The sequence below is a fragment of the Eptatretus burgeri genome, chromosome 1 (genome assembly GCF_056783735.1).
Source record: "Eptatretus burgeri isolate ZD-2024b chromosome 1, Ebu_testis_v1, whole genome shotgun sequence".
Classification (NCBI taxonomy): domain Eukaryota; kingdom Metazoa; phylum Chordata; class Myxini; order Myxiniformes; family Myxinidae; genus Eptatretus; species Eptatretus burgeri.
Genome location: NC_140961.1, coordinates 53,479,676 through 53,495,426, shown reverse-complemented (window position 1 = coordinate 53,495,426; position 15,751 = coordinate 53,479,676). Strand labels below are relative to the sequence as shown.

Genomic DNA, 15,751 nt, shown 5'->3' with positions numbered 1-15,751 from the left:
TAACTCTAGGGCCCAGGCCATATGCCACTTTACGATGCCATACACCCACAACAAACCATCACACCCAACACAAAAAAACACTTACACACCACAACACTAACCTGTCACTTTGACACCCTTTAATTATGCAATTCACATTAGTGAAAAAAAATTAAGGTTTTTCTTTTCGTAATTTCGATTTTAGCCACACTTTTCGCACCAGTAAACACATCCCTTTGTTTTGGCGGTGTATAATACCATAATCGCTGCCGCAATCATTCCCGAAAATAATAAAAAAATAACCTGTTGTACATACATGAAGCAACTAGAACTACGTTGTCGATGGCACACCATCGCATATTCCCGCGCGCACTGCTTTGTCCCATTAATGCCAGGTGAAATTTTATCTTGCAAAATGGATTGACTATTCTTTTCTATTTGATGTGCTTTATGACCAAAGACTTACTATGTTTACTAAATCAGAAGTCATTGCAAGCATGTCAACATTTCATGAAATATTAATTTAACACTGTCCAGCAATATAGAACTGTGCATCAATTTAATCATAGGAATGAACTGTGTATAATATTAATTATACAGTAAAACCTGTGACTGTTTGTCACTCATGGGGGCCACATAAATAAGTTCTTTATAAAAGAATTTACCATGTATAATGGTAAATACACTTAAAAAAAAAAAAAAAAAAAAAAAAAAAAAAAAAAAAAAAAAAAAAAATCAGCCCCCATGACCCCACCCCCTCTGGCCTGGCCCCTAGGTGTCATATCAAAAATCCGATAGTGTTGTGCACTTCCCCATACATATATCTACTATGTCCCAAAGTTTCAAGTTCCTATCTCAAACGGTGAAGGAGGAGCTATTTTGACCCCCTATCCGTTAAGTACCCCCAACCCCCCCCGCCCCCCCAAAGCACCTTCTGATCATCATGTGTTTGAAAAAAAATGTTGTTAAATGTATAACTCATGAATGTTTGATTTAAAAAGCTACAAGACAATTTATTTTAAAAAAATTGACTCCCATGACCCCAAACCCTCTGGCCCAGTCCCGAGGGGTCATATCAAAAATCCTAAAGTGTTGTGCACTTCCCCATACATATTGTTGTGGTTTCCCGCCCGTTGGCGTGCGGGCGACCGCTTCTAGCCAATGGCTGCTGCTCTCGCCCACCGAACGGGCAAACCTAGTCGCAGCTTTCGGATCAACGCCGAAATCCAGCTATGGGTGCATCTTTAATCACACCGAAAATCAGCTTGCTATTCTGTCCGCGCGCGACAGGGTCCGATTGCCGAATTGTCGATTTACCTAATTATGCGCACAGACAGAAATGCTGGGGATTTACACCTCGACGGGACCTGCTTGGAAACGATCCGCGAAGCAGCTCGCTCCGTTTGCGATTTGCCGAGCGGTGTATATCGCCAAGCCCCGCCGGATCCGATTCTCTTATCGGATATTAACAACCAGCTATATTCTGAACTAATTATGGCAGTTCAATTGAGGGAAAGGACACAACGAACGGGTAAACATTCACACAAGGACATTTATTACACACACGACACATATGCAATCAGGTACGCATGTAATCAAAGCAATTAATGCAATGGGGGTAAGGGACAGGACACGAGCAAAAGAGAACTACAACCGTTGGTCTATTTATTATGTACAATTACTTAAACAGGTTTACTTGAGGACAAGGCGCCACAGACTTCACTCAAAAAAACCCTGGAAAGAAAAGGAAGAAAAGTGACCGTGTGGTGGACCCTCAGGACTCCGTCCTCCTTCTTCCGACCTCTCGCTCGTCCCACCCTCACAGTTCTTTCTCCTCTTCTGCGCCACACAATCCTTCCACCACCACAATTCTCTCTCCCAGACACTCTCCTCAGCGTTACAGCACCTCAATTCTCCCCAGCGTTCCAGTGCCTCAATTCTCCCCAGCGTTCCGGCGCCTCAATTCTCCTGCACCACAATTCTCTCTCACACTCTCCTCAGTGTTCCAGCGCCTCAATTCTCCCCAGCGTTCCAGCGCCTCCGATCTTTATCCACGGAGCCCCGCCCCCCCTCTCCTCCCGGCGCACGAGAGAAACTTCCAGAACAAGGGCGTTTTCCTCGCTGAATTGGGGCCATTTTCTTTCTTCTGGAGGGTTGGGCTCCTGCTGCGTTGGCCGGCGGAGATGTTATTCGTTGGGGGGTGGGGGCTGTTGTCTGCTTTCCTTTAATGAATGCAAGGCTTCTGGCAATGATGTGCTGAGGTGGAAATGCGGTTGTGGTGAAGGCAGTTGTGGTTAAGGTGGTTGTGAAGGCGGTTGTGGAGAAGGTGGCTGTGGTTGTTGAGATGCGGTTGGTGGTGGAGGTGGTTGTTGTTGTGAAGCAGTTGGTCCAAAATAAAGATAGCAAAAGAATAATGGCTGACTCAAAGATCGCAGTCCGGTTACACGAATAATTTCCTTAAACATCAGCGGGGAAATCTATCTGAACACAGACTTATCGACATAACTGATCTCTGGGATACCTGAATGGTGTTCTGTGAATTTCCACAACCGTAACAATATATCTACTGCAGGCCCCCCTAACAAACGGACACCAACGTTGTCAGACGGAATGAAACCCCGTCATTCTTGTTACAAAAATAGCTAAAATTGATACCAACACAGTAATTACGGTCGCAATAGCAGATATAATGGAAACCAACACGTTTATTCTACACACAAGAACGGTCGTGACGGAAACAAGTATGGACAATCCCGAAATAAATTGGTGGGGAACGGAAGCAAGATTGGTTATTTCCGTCGCGAAACGTCCGAGAGCGAAACAAAAGCGGTTCATTCCGGTTACTGTAGTGCGAACAAGATGGCGGATGCAGTAGAACGACCTGTTATGGTATGTAAATTTTTAGTGCTTGTGCCTCGAACATAAATGTAATATAGATAATATATAGTGGGTAGTACCTGATGTAGTTTTAACAATTTATTAAACCGAATTTTGTTGTGATAATGTTTGGTTTGCCTGTATTGCGAGCCCCCGAGTGAAGGATCGCTCGTTGTGTATGCCCATTTCAACATAGGGGATCGTGTATGGGATCTTTTTATAGTTTTTACTTCATATTAACTTTGTTACTTTATTGGAATTTGCAATTTATTATTACAATCAAATTTTACCTCTTGCAAATATTAACGATCAATCGTCACTGATCGCTGCAGCACGGGGGCATGAATTACACGAAATGTCAGCCACACATTCAGTCAAGAGGGCGCATTTATCGCTGCTTGTATAATATCCCGTACCACAAACGGGTTTTCATTAACAGACATGATATATTTAAGGCAGACTACGTTAAAGTTAACTTACCATAACTTTTCAAGCCGCCATGTTTTCCACGTTATGGTAACCGGAATGAATCGCTTTCGCTTCAGTCTCCGCCGTTTCACGACGGAAATAACCGATGTTGCTTCCATTCCCCACGGTTATATTTTGGGATTGACCGTTCTTGTGTCCGTCATGACCATTCTTGCGTGTAGAATAAACGTGTTGGTTTCCATTATATCTGCTATTGCGACCGTAATTAGTGTTGGTTTCAATTTTGCCTGCTTTTTCATCAATTTTAGCTGTTTTTGTAACAAGAATGATGGGTTTTCATTCCGTCTGACAACGTTGGTGTCCGTTTGTTAGGGGGGCCTGTACTATGTCCCAAAGTTTCAAGTTCCTATTTCAAACGGTGTAGGAGGAGTTACAGGGTAAGACAGACAGACGGACGGAGACAATCACAATCAAAAAGCAGGAATAAAAATATACGTACTGCATATATTTACTATTACATCGTGGTGATATACCTGGGATCATTCCAATTTCACTGAGCTATGGACTGACACCAGAGACCTGAAGTCTATGGTGCTTAACAAAATGGTGGCACATGATTGATTGTGGCAAGAGTCGGACGAGTTGTCCAACTACACACTGTGGTGCAACAATCTGCCTGCAACCTATCAAACTACAGTCCGGCGAGCCGCAGGGGCAGTCGGTCAGCACACACATCGAACTGGCATACAACATCGACAACCCATGGGAATAAAGTTTGACAAGGAGGACGTCATGTGACAGCCATGTTGGATTAAAGCAAAAAAAAAAAAAACCTCTCCAAAAATACTATTCTCTGAAATGGCTGAACCAATGTATGCGAAACATGACCAAGCCACCCCACCTTTATACAGGGTTGTATCAAGGCGGGGAGGCTTGGCCATCAGCCATAAATGCTCGTAGTTATAAAGCTCACTTCCAATCATTTTTGGGAGAAACAGGTCAAAGGTCAGTGTCACTGAAATTGTGAAAAACATTTGTAGCCACTGTGCTGTATCACGTGATTGGGTTTTCGTATATATCATGACTCGCCCGCTAGGGGTGGCAGGAATGTACATCTGGACGCGCAATAAAGCGGAGTTGATGCTAACACTCTTGCTTCTCGTGTTCCACTGCACCTCGTACACCATAGTTGGCTGATGAGGATGGTTGAAAACGGACATGTGCCCGTTTTCGTCGGAGACGACTTCAAATTGTTTGCGGAGCAATTGGGATGCTATTTCCACGCGAATGATGTGGTCGACGAGAGCAAACAGAACTCGATCTTGCTCGCTTGGCTTTCGGCGGAGCATTATCGACTGCTGAGTGATTTGATAGTGCCGGACAAGCCCCGTGATGACGGGCTGTCATTTCGGGACGTTGTGGAGAAGATAAAAGGACAATCATAACATGACCAACCAAAACCAACACTCATAATCCTCCAAGTACCGCGGCCGCACCCTGACCCGCCTCGGATGGGCAGCGCCGCCAGACAGCCCAGGCTCAGACGCCTCCCGGCTCGGTCGAGGTGACACCCTCGCCAGACTCGCTCCATTCGCAATAACAACCGCCCCCGGCCGACCAGCCTGCCCGACGTCCCCGGGCAGGACTGAATCAGGCGAAGACCCCATGGGCGTCGGCAAATCCGGCCCTGGCAATACAACGTCTGGCAACGGCGACATTACAGGTGGGGGTCCCACATCGTTCGGACCGGGAGGGGGGGGTGTGACGCTGAACAGCGATCATGCATTTGGTCCACGTGCCGCTTCCACACCTCCCCACCATCAGTCCGCACCATGCAATTCGCTGGGCCCAGTACCACAGAGACCACAGCCGGCACCCATTTGGAACCGTGGAAATAATCGCGCACCATTACCCGCTGTCCCACATCGAAACCGCGCAGCAGCGTCAGACGAGACACCGTCCCACTCCCCGACCCTCCAGGTCGCAGCAAATCCAGTCTGGACCGCAATGCCCGTCCATAGAGACGAATAGCAGGCGAATCACCCGTGACAGGATGAATCGCGTTCCTGTAATGGAGCAAAAAGACATCGACCACTGTCTGCACAGGTGCAACACCCCCCCTGCGCAAAGCCCGTTTAAACATCTTAACAAACGACTCAGCCTGCCCATTCGTCTCAGGATGATACGGTGCGGACCTTAGATGTCGAATACCATTTTGACACATAAATTCATCAAATACACCCGCGATGAACTGCGGACCGTTATCAGAGACCAGGATCTCCGGTAATCCTTTATTAGCAAAGATCGTCCACAGTTTCTCTACTGTAATGTTTGCTGATGTATGCTGCATTACTAGAACCTCCGGCCATTTAGAGAATGCATCGATCACAATCAAAAACATTTTGCCATTAACCGGCCCCGCAAAATCTACATGGACCCTCTGCCAGGCTCTCTGGGGTCGGCCATAGCCCCGAGGCTCGACGTGGGTTATCAGCATCTGTTTGACACGTGGCGCAACGCTTAACCAACTGCTCAATGTCTTTGTCCAACCCGGGCCACCACAACAGGCTACGAGCAAGACTCTTGGTCTTCACGACGCCAAGGTGACTGACATGCAGTTCTTCCAAACACCGCTGCCTGAACTTCGGTGGAATCACCGTCCTCATTCCCCACATAACGCACCGTTGGACCAACGACAGCTCCGATGCGCGCGACGTGAAAGGTTGAAATGCCGGTGTCGAAGGTAGATCGCTCCAATTCCCCGTAGAAATCGCCTGGACGACACGGGTGAGCACCGGATCACGAGCCGATTCCACCGCGACCTGTCTGGCCGTGATCGGCCCGCTTTGGACCTGGCCCAGCGCGAACACAGACCCGGTCGGCTGACTCAGGCGCAACTGGACCCTCCGCACACGGCAAGCGTGAGAGCTCGTCGCAGTTAGCATGCTTCTCGGTGCTTCGGAACTGAATATCATAAATCGTAAGCAGCAAGAAACAGACACCACCGCTGTATTCGCGCGGCCGCTACCACCGGTACCCCGCATTCGGGATCTCAGGATGAATTGAAGCGGCTTGTGATCCGTCTGCAAAGTGAAATGCTGTGCCAGCAGGTATTGATGAAACCTCCGCACACCCCAGACGAAGCTGAGAGCCTCGCGCTCGATCTGGGCATATTCCCGATCTGCTGCGGACAGGGTCCGGGATGCAAAACAAACAGGCCGCTCGGAACAATCGTCCATCCTGTGGGAGAGCACTGCCCCAATGCCATATGCAGAGCTGTCGCATGCCAATAAGAGCGGACGCGCAGGCTCGTAGTGCACGAGGACCGTATCCTCTGTGAGCAGCCGCTTGATGCGGTCGAACGACACCTGGTGTGCAGGCCCCCAGGCCCAGCGCTCGTCCTTCCTGAGCAACCGCGTTAACGGCACAAGTTGTGAGCTGAGCCCGCGCACGAACCTTTGGTAATACTGGGCCATACCAATGAACGAGCGCAGCTGCGTCTTGTCGCGAGGCGGTGGCATGCGTTGAATCACCTCCGGTAGCAGCATGTGGAAGTGGCATGTGGACCAAATGCATGATCGCTGTTCAGCGTCACCCCCCCCCCCCCACGCCGAACGATGTGGGACCCCCACCTATAATGTCGCCGTGGCCAGACGTTGTATCGCCAGGGCCGGATTTGCCAATGCCCAGGGGGTCTTCGCCTGATTCAGTCCTGCCCGGGGATGTCGGGCAGGCTGGTCGGCCGGGGGCGGTTGTTATTGCGGATGGCGCGAGTCCGGCGAGGGTGTCACCTCGACCGAGCCGGGAGGCGTCTGAGCCTGGGCTGTCTGGCGGCGCTGCCCGTCCGAGGCGGGTCAGGGTGCGGCCGCGGTACTTGGAGGATTATGAGTGTTGATTGGTTTCGGTTGGTCATGTTATGATTGTCCTTTCATCTTTGACTTGTCATTTTACAAGAGGAGGAGTGTGCTGTATCACGTGATTGGGTTTTCGTATTTATCACGACTCGCCCGCTAGGGGTGGCAGGAATGTACATCCGGACGCGCAATAAAGCGGAGTTGATGCTAACACTCTTGCTTCTCGTGTTCCACTGAACCTCGTACACCATAGCCACAACTTTTGAACGGCTCCCTAATCAAAAAGACTTCAAAACGGTGCCAAAATGTTCCTCGTCAAATTATCTTTCAGACTTGATGTGCAACCTATAGTTTCATATTCTTCGACGCAATTTAGCCTGAATTGCACAAAGTGGTCATTAAATATCCAAATTATCAATCAAATTACAGATAATGGCAATGCATGCGACATAATGGGGTTCATGGTTGATTACAGGTGTACGTTCCATAATGGGTGTTCAGTCAATGAGGGCATTTTTAATTCAGAGTGCCGACCTGCCAATTTGCTGATGGGTTCGACCAAAAGACAGCATGTTGTACTTTGTGAACATATTGCATATCCATCTGTGACCAAAAGACAGCATGTTGCATATCCATCTGTGAATCTCGATGAGGATGTACATTGAAGTGAAACAGGAAAGAGCAGGATCTATACGACGCTCAATTGTTGCTGTTGTTTGTGAGCTCCTACCATGTTTTTAAATTTTTTTTATTTTGAGCTTCGAGAAGTATTACTACATGCAGTGTAATTTTGTGCGCTCCTTGCCATCTTCCCACTCTTTGGCGTCATAGATTAATAAATGTTAGCTTTAAGCTCTCGTTTCTGCTTCTTCTTCAATCTTGAAAGATGGGCTTTTACAAGGCAGGTTTTTTTTTTTTTTTTTTTTTTTTTTTTTTTTTTGTATACCTTGGTCGAGGCTCGTATGAGAGCTAACACACAACTCACAGCAAGGAGGCATGAGACAAGAGGGGCGGGAGTGGAAGGGACAAAACATTGGGGAACAGACACAGGTGAACTGTGGAAGGGAGAGGGATGGGGATGGGACGGGGAACATGGCGAGGGGAAGATGGACATTAAAGGGACTTTCAGGAAGGAAAGCAGGAGAATTGAAGGAAGTGGGCTTGGGTGGATTATCGGGGGTAGAAAAGATCGAGGATTTGGATGGGGGAAGATAAGAGGTCGTGGTGAACAGGTGTTTTGAAAGCCTGGAGGGAAGAATGGGAAAGAATAGAGTGAGGGAAGTTTATTCCAAAGGCGGGAAAAAGAGGAATGAAAGAGTGAAGATGAGCAGTGATTCGTGATTTTGGTAGTTTTACCAGAAGGGGGTTGTTGGCGGACCTTGAGCGCCCTGTGGAAATGTGGTTGGGACAAATCACAGAGAGAGCAGGGGCGGCAAGGCTGGAGAGGAGACGGTAGGAGACAGAAAGACCACCGACCAACCTGCGGTGATTGAGTGAGAGGCCCAAAGACTCAGCTTCATTGCGGGAGATGCCAATGATCTTAAAAGCCCTGGTTTCGACAGCGTGAAGTCGAGAAAGGTGGGAGGCAGGAGCACCAGCCCAGAGGGGAGAGCAGTACTCCATCAGGCTACGGACAAAAGCTTTGTAAGTGGTCAGGAGCTCAAGAGGGCCGAGGAAGGACTTTGCACGACGGAGGATTCTCAGTCGGCGACTGGCTTTTGAGGCAAGGTTGGAAATGTGACTTTCCCAGGAAAGGTCATGGCAGATAGTGAGACCCAGAAGCTTGAAAGAAAAGACTTCTTCCAGAGGATTGTTGAGAAAGTGGATGGGGGTTTTGTAAACGGTCCTTCGAAGAGACATAGTGAGAGTGTGAGATTTGTCTGGATTGAAAGACATGTTCCACGTGTTGGACCAGTTTGTGATTTTATCCAGATCTGCAGTGAGCGAAGAAGCTGCTGCTTGCCGGTCTGAGGGATGACAGATGGTACGGCAGAGGGTGGAGTCATCGGCAAAGAGAAATAGAGGATTTTCCAGAGAGTCCGAGAGATCATTGATGAAAACCAGAAAAAGAACAGGGCCCAGAACGCTACCTTGAGGAACTCCAGCCTGCACAGGAAGAGGGGATGAAAGAACTCCATTTAGGGCCACACGTTGACTGCGACAGGAGAGGAAGTCTGCGAGCCATGAGTGGAGATGGCCTTGAATACCATGGGAAGAGAGTTTGGTGAGTAGGGCAGGGTGCCAGACTGTGTCAAAAGCACGTGATATGTCCAGGGATACGGCTCGGATTTCCTGTCTGGCATTGAGGACCTCCATCCATTGATGGGAGAGCAGTAGCAGCATATCTAGGGTAGAGTGACCTGGTCTGAAACCAAATTGATGATTGGAAATCAAGCCATTGGTGAAGAGGAAGGATTTCATGTCTGAAGCGATGATGGATTCCATAACCTTGCTGATGATTGGGAGAAGGCTGATTGGTCTATAGTTACAGGGATCTGTTTTTGCACCTTTTTTATGCAGGGCAGTGATGTTAGCAGATTTCCAAGCAGATGGCAGATGACCTTGGGAAAATGAGAGGGTGAATAGAACAGAGAGAGGGTGAGCAAGAGCAGAAGAGCAGGCTTTGAGGACACGTGGGCTGATGCCGTCTGGACCGGTTGCAGAATCTGACTCGAGGTTTGAAAGCAAGCTCTCCACCTTGTCAGGAGAAAAGGATACAGAGTCCAGGGACAGTTGGGTGCGACTGGGTAAAGTGGGTAGAGATAGTGATGGGTTTGGGACACAAGATTTAGCTGCAAACACCGAGTTTAGACATTCAGCTTTATCACGTGTGGAATCAGCAGTGCGGCCATTTGAGGTAAGGGAGGGGATGGAGGGGGAACATACACCAGAAACAGATTTGATTAAACGCCACCAGGATTTTGAGGAGGGAGAGAGGTTTGAGAGTTCAGACTTGAGATGAGAAAGATGTTGTTTTCTGGCCTCCTGAGGGTAGCTACACACTTGTTCCGAGCTTTGTGGAAAGAACTGAGATTGCCCTCAGTTGGGTTTGCTTTCCATGAGGCAAAGGCAAGTTGTTTCAGGACAACTGCCTCGCCACAAGCTTCAGTAAACCACGGGCGGGAGGAAGGGTAGGACAACTGAACACGAGAGGGGATAAATCTGTGCATGAGGGAGAGCAAGTTTCTTTGAAAGAATTCCCAGGATGAGTTGATGTTTGAGAAAGTAGTGATAGGAGACCAGTCTGTAAGTTTGATGGCTGCTCCGAGACCCTGCCAGTCGGCTTGAGTGAAATGCCAGACTCGACGGCGGTGAGGTGGTTCTCTGATAACAGCCAGAGAGATGTCCACTTTAACAAGGACGTGGTCAGAAGAACCAATTGGAGCGAAGGAAGAGCAGCAGATATTGTCAGGGAAATTTGTCAAAATCAGATCCAGAAGAGATGGAGTACCATTGGTTGAGATCCGGGTCGGGAAGTTGACCGATTGAGTCAGTCCCAATGAGTCACAGAAAGCTTTTGCTGATGTCCCATGGCAGGTGAGAGAGGTACCCACACCTAGCCAACTGGCGTGATGACAATTGAAGTCACCACATAAGAGGAAGAGGTTTATCATTTTAAAACGACACAAATTTTTGTTCCAAGTAAATCGATTATTAAACTTTCCAACGTTACCATTTTTATCATCATACACCAACAGGAACCTTTTGAATCGTGTGTGACACACACACACACACACACACACACACACACACACACACACACACACACACACACACTGAAAAAAAAAAAAATGACAAATTTGCTGTTTCTTGGACTGTTGTAAGAATCACATTCCCAATCCCTCATAACTCGAAGTCAAGCCTCCATATACTCCAAAAATCCTTATATTGTTGCTCGTAGGCAGTTTATGAAACAACTAATTCTGCCCATTGGCAAGGTTGCCACCACAAAAACAAACACAATGATGCAGTCCACATGTAGCTTCGCTTAATTGTACTCCAAGATGGCGGATCGCAAACGTGGTGACGTCACACGCACTATTCCAAATTAATCGAGCGATCCGTTCAGTCTTCGCCTTCCACCAACTCACCTGCCCTGAACATCTTCAGTTTTACCAAATCATCTTGCGTCAACTTACCAAACGAATTAATCGTGTTCGTAACGGCTGCAGAGAGCAGCATATGAAGAGTTTAAATAAATAAATGGGGAGTAGAGAAGGCGGAATCCCCCACCGAGCTTATCTATAGACCTTCCAGCGTGCATTTTGGGGAGGGGGTGGAGGGGCTTTGCACGTTTGTAAATTTTAAAGAATTTGGATGAAAAAAGTAGAAGGAACAAAAGAAGTATGGACTACACGAGGATGTACTATTAATAGTAATTAGAAAAGAACATTTATAATGAACCAGGGCCCATTCCAAGCAAGTAATCGAGCGCACCAACAAGGATGAGCAGTGCATTTGGAAACACTTAAATGACATTTACACAATCCGAGCATTTCAAAGAAACCAAAAAAGGATAAATAATGAAAATAAACAACGCAGGGAAGCAAAGGTACGATTTCATCCCATTCAAACGTTTCCCGATGCTCGCAGAATCAAGTACGTACCCCAGACATCGTCGTGAAAGGCAGCGGAAGGAACGGCAATTCAACAAAAAAGAATATCTGTACGTATAAGGAATAATAATAATATGAAGCAAGTAGGCCAGGCTCTCAACTAGCTTTGCCAACCGACCTCTTTCCGAACGGACCAATCACACCGCATAGTTATTTGAATGAACCTTTCGCGACATCTGATTGGCTCCCAGCGCCGCATTGAAATGACGTTTTCCTTCGTCATTGCAAAAAAAAAAGTTTACTTCAATAAAAATAAAAAGTAGCTTGTGAAATTTTTTTTGCATAATAAATTATATTTTACTGATTTTTGCGAGAGAACTGGATATTATGTTCCTGAATATTTGACTTTCGGGGTACTTTTTAAACTAATTATGGGCGAGAGTTAACTAAAACTTGCATTCGAGAGGGTATCACTACACCAGGTGCTGCGAGCGGTGTAAAGGTACATACCCGGAAATTTGAAACACCTCTGTTGTTACAATACCACGTTCACGAGAGACGCACATCACCGTTTTATGAAGTATTAGTTGGGAGATTGGTTGGTTAGGCCGACCGGATATAAGATGACCGTTGAACAATAAGCACCCACGACTCCGCAAAATGGTATTAAAATTCGTTAAACAAACGGGGCAAATTATATCAAGTCTGCCCAAAGTTGACGGTTCCCTTCCCTGCCGACAGGCTGAGTTGAGTGGCATATATAGAGCTGTGGAAACGCCATTTACAAATACAAGAGGAAGAAGAATACGACAAAACAAGGACAAATATGTCCAAGAGCCGCGTCCGAAAGTAAGAAACAACAACAACTTCCGATATTTCGTCACGTGCCTTGATGGAGCCAATAGCGAGACCCGTCATGGAGGCTCCTGTTCATGACGAGAAAATCGTGTATTTACGAAATTACAACACATTAAATGGAATAATCTTTAAATAGTAACGTGACCTTTTCGAAACTTTCAAGCAAATGTCCGAATATATTTAAAAGTTCATGATAGACGCTCTCAAAAGGAACCCTCAATGCGAGGATGTGTACAGGTGTTTAGTATTTAAGGAGATCCCGATCCTGTATATAAAAGAGCCGAGTCCTAAAGTTTTTGTCTTCACCAGCAGATTAAGATTAAGATTAAGATTAAGATTAAGATTAAGATTAAGATTAAGATTAAGATTAAGATGAACGCGGAGCACTCTTCGAGCCAGCGGTCGCTACCGCGAGACGCGGCTAAAAGAGAAAAATTCTCCACAGTGCTGTGGCGCTTTAAAATCCACTAAATTTTTAGCTGCCTCCACATCCACACTAATTTAAGGTAGAGAGTGCGTGTGTCAGTGTGAGTGTGAGTGTGTGTTTCTCGTGTCTCCTCCATAACTCCAAAACCATAAAACCTAGTAGCCTGAAACTTCGCATGCATGCAAAGAAAACTCCAAGGAAGTGCAAGAGTGAAAATTGGGTGTTTGGATTAATTAAAACACCCCTTTTGAAGATAATTAACGGCCTTATTTAATTATATCCTTCATCAGGCGATCCTCGGCCATCTCACTGTCTGGGGTCTTAAGGCGCTTCCTTGGTAACCACGCTGGAGTCTGAAGCCGCCATGTTTTTTAGCCTGCCCAACCACGCCTTGACTTGGAATAGGCCGCAACGATTTCTAACGATAAAGTTTGTTTTTTTTTCACTTTCCTCACTCATATTATCGAATGCTGAGCATATATGATGCTAACATCACTGCCCTGCATAAAAAAGGTGCAAAAACAGATCCCTGTAACTACAGACCAATCAGCCTCTCCCAATGATCTGCAAGGTTATGGAATCCATCATCGCTTCAGACATGAAATCCTTCCTCTTCTCCAATGGCTTGATTTCCAATCATCAATTTGGTTTCAGACCAGGTCACTCTACCCTGGATATGCTGCTTCTGCTCTCCCATCAATAGATGGAGGTCCTCAATGCCAGACAGGAAATCCGAGCCGTATCCCTGGACATATCACGTGCTTTTGACACAGTGTGGCATCTTGCACTACTCACCAAACTCTCTTCCCATGGTATTCAAGGCCATCTCCACTCATGGCTCGCAGACTTCCTCTCCTGTCGCAGTCAACGTGTGGCCCTAAATGGAGTTCTTTCATCCCCTCTTCCTGTGCAGGCTGGAGTTCCTCAAGGTAGCGTTCTGGGCCCTGTTCTTTTTCTGGTTTTCATCAATGATTTCTCGGACTCTCTGGAAAATCCTCTATTTCTCTTTGCCGCCGACTCCACCCTCTGCCGTACCGTCTGTCATCCCTCAGACCGGCAAGCAGCAGCTTCTTCGCTCACTGCAGATCTGGATAAAATCACAAACTGGTCCAACACGTGGAACATGTCTTTCAATCCAGACAAATCTCACACTCTCACTATGTCTCTTCGAAAGGACCGTTTTGAACCCCCCCCCCCATCCACTTTCTCAACAATCCTCTGGAAGAAGTCTTTTCTTTCAAGCTTCTGGGTCTCACTATCTGCCATGACCTCTCCTGGGAAAGTCATATTTCCAACCTCGCCTCAAAAGCCAGTCGCCGACTGGGAATCCTCTGTAGTGCAAAGTCCTTCCTCGGCCCTCTTGAGCTCCTGACCACTTACAAAGCTTTTGTCCGTAGCCTGATGGAGTACTGCTCTCCCCTCTGGGCTGGTGCTCCTGCCTCCCACCTTTCTCGGCTTCACGCTGTCGAAACCAGGGCATTTAAGATCATCGGCATCTCCCGCAATGAAGCTGAGTCTTTGGGCCTCTCACTCAATCACCGCAGGTTGGTCGGTGGTCTTTCTGTCTTCTACCGACTCCTATCCAGCCTTGCCCCCCCCCTGCTCTCTCTGCGATTTGTCCCCACCACATTTCCACAGGGCGCTCAAGGTCCGCCAACAACCCCCTTCTCGTAAAACTACCAAAATCACGAATCACTGCTCATCTTCACTCTTTCATTCCTCTTTTTTCCCGCCTTTGGAATAAACTTCCTCACTCTATTCTTTCCCATTCTTCCCTCCAGGCTTTCAAAACAGCTGTTCACCACCACCTCTTATCTTCCCCCATCCAAATCCTCAATCTTTTCTACCCCCGATAATCCACCCAAGCCCACTTCCTTCAATTCCCCTGCTTTCCTTCCTGAAAGTCCCTGTAATGTCCATCTTCTCTTCGCCATGTTCCCCGTCCCATCCCCATCCCTCTCCCTTCCACAGTTCACCGAATGTGTCTGTTCCCCATTGTTTTGTCCCTTCCACTCCCGCCCCTCTTGTCTCATGCCCCCTTGCTGTGAGTTGTGTGTTCGCTCTCATACGAGCCTCGACCAAGGTATACAAAAAAAAAAATGCCTGTTCATCATAGCTACGAATTTCTGTATACATCGCTTTGGTAAACACGATACGTTTTCAAATTAGGAGCTTGGAGCGATTTTATGATAACATTTTCCACGATCTACTCTCACGGGTTAATTAAAGTATGTCATCGAAATATTATTTCGCCTTTGAGGATCGGATATTGTTCGGATTAAACAAGTGTCAAAATCTGGAGTGAAATCTGATAATTTAAAGAAATCACGAGTCTTGTGACTAAGCCGATGTACATATTTACTTTAAGCAAGCAAGGATATGGTCCCTCCTTCTCCTTACATACACAAGAAAATGTGACATTTCCAAAGCATTAAACTTATCTTTTTCTCCTGTTTGGAAAATTATATTGAGTGAACAAAAAAAATTCACCAGCTTCATTGAGCTGTATGATTGAATGCATTCACTGCTAGTCCTCATAACATAACTTGTCCTCCAAAGGGAGTGCCTCTCCATCGCGTTTGCCAGATCTATGTCTACATTTCCGGAGGTTTCGTGAGGTGCTCCACAGGGAATCAAAGCAAATATGGTAAAAAAAAAAAAAAAAACGGGCGGTTTAAAATAAAGTTATAACGTTTGCGCGGATATTGAACCGATGATGCAGGTGACACATGCGTAGACACATCCAGGATTGTTCTGCATTAAGTTGCAAC

General features: G+C 46.8%; 1 protein-coding gene across 1 annotated transcript in view; it reads right to left on the bottom strand.

The window, feature by feature from the left end:
- The window catches only part of LOC147034499 (uncharacterized), a gene marked incomplete at its 5' end in the record, with an annotated part of 68,614 nt that extends 56,722 nt beyond the window's left edge, over nt 1-11,892 (bottom strand). Inside the window, 2 exons of the mRNA XM_085884315.1 lie at nt 5,198-5,351; nt 11,747-11,892. Coding sequence (XP_085740441.1) covers nt 5,198-5,351; nt 11,747-11,892 — 300 coding nt within the window. The remainder of the gene's footprint in view (nt 1-5,197; nt 5,352-11,746) is intronic.
- Nucleotides 11,893-15,751: the final 3,859 nt, after the last annotated feature.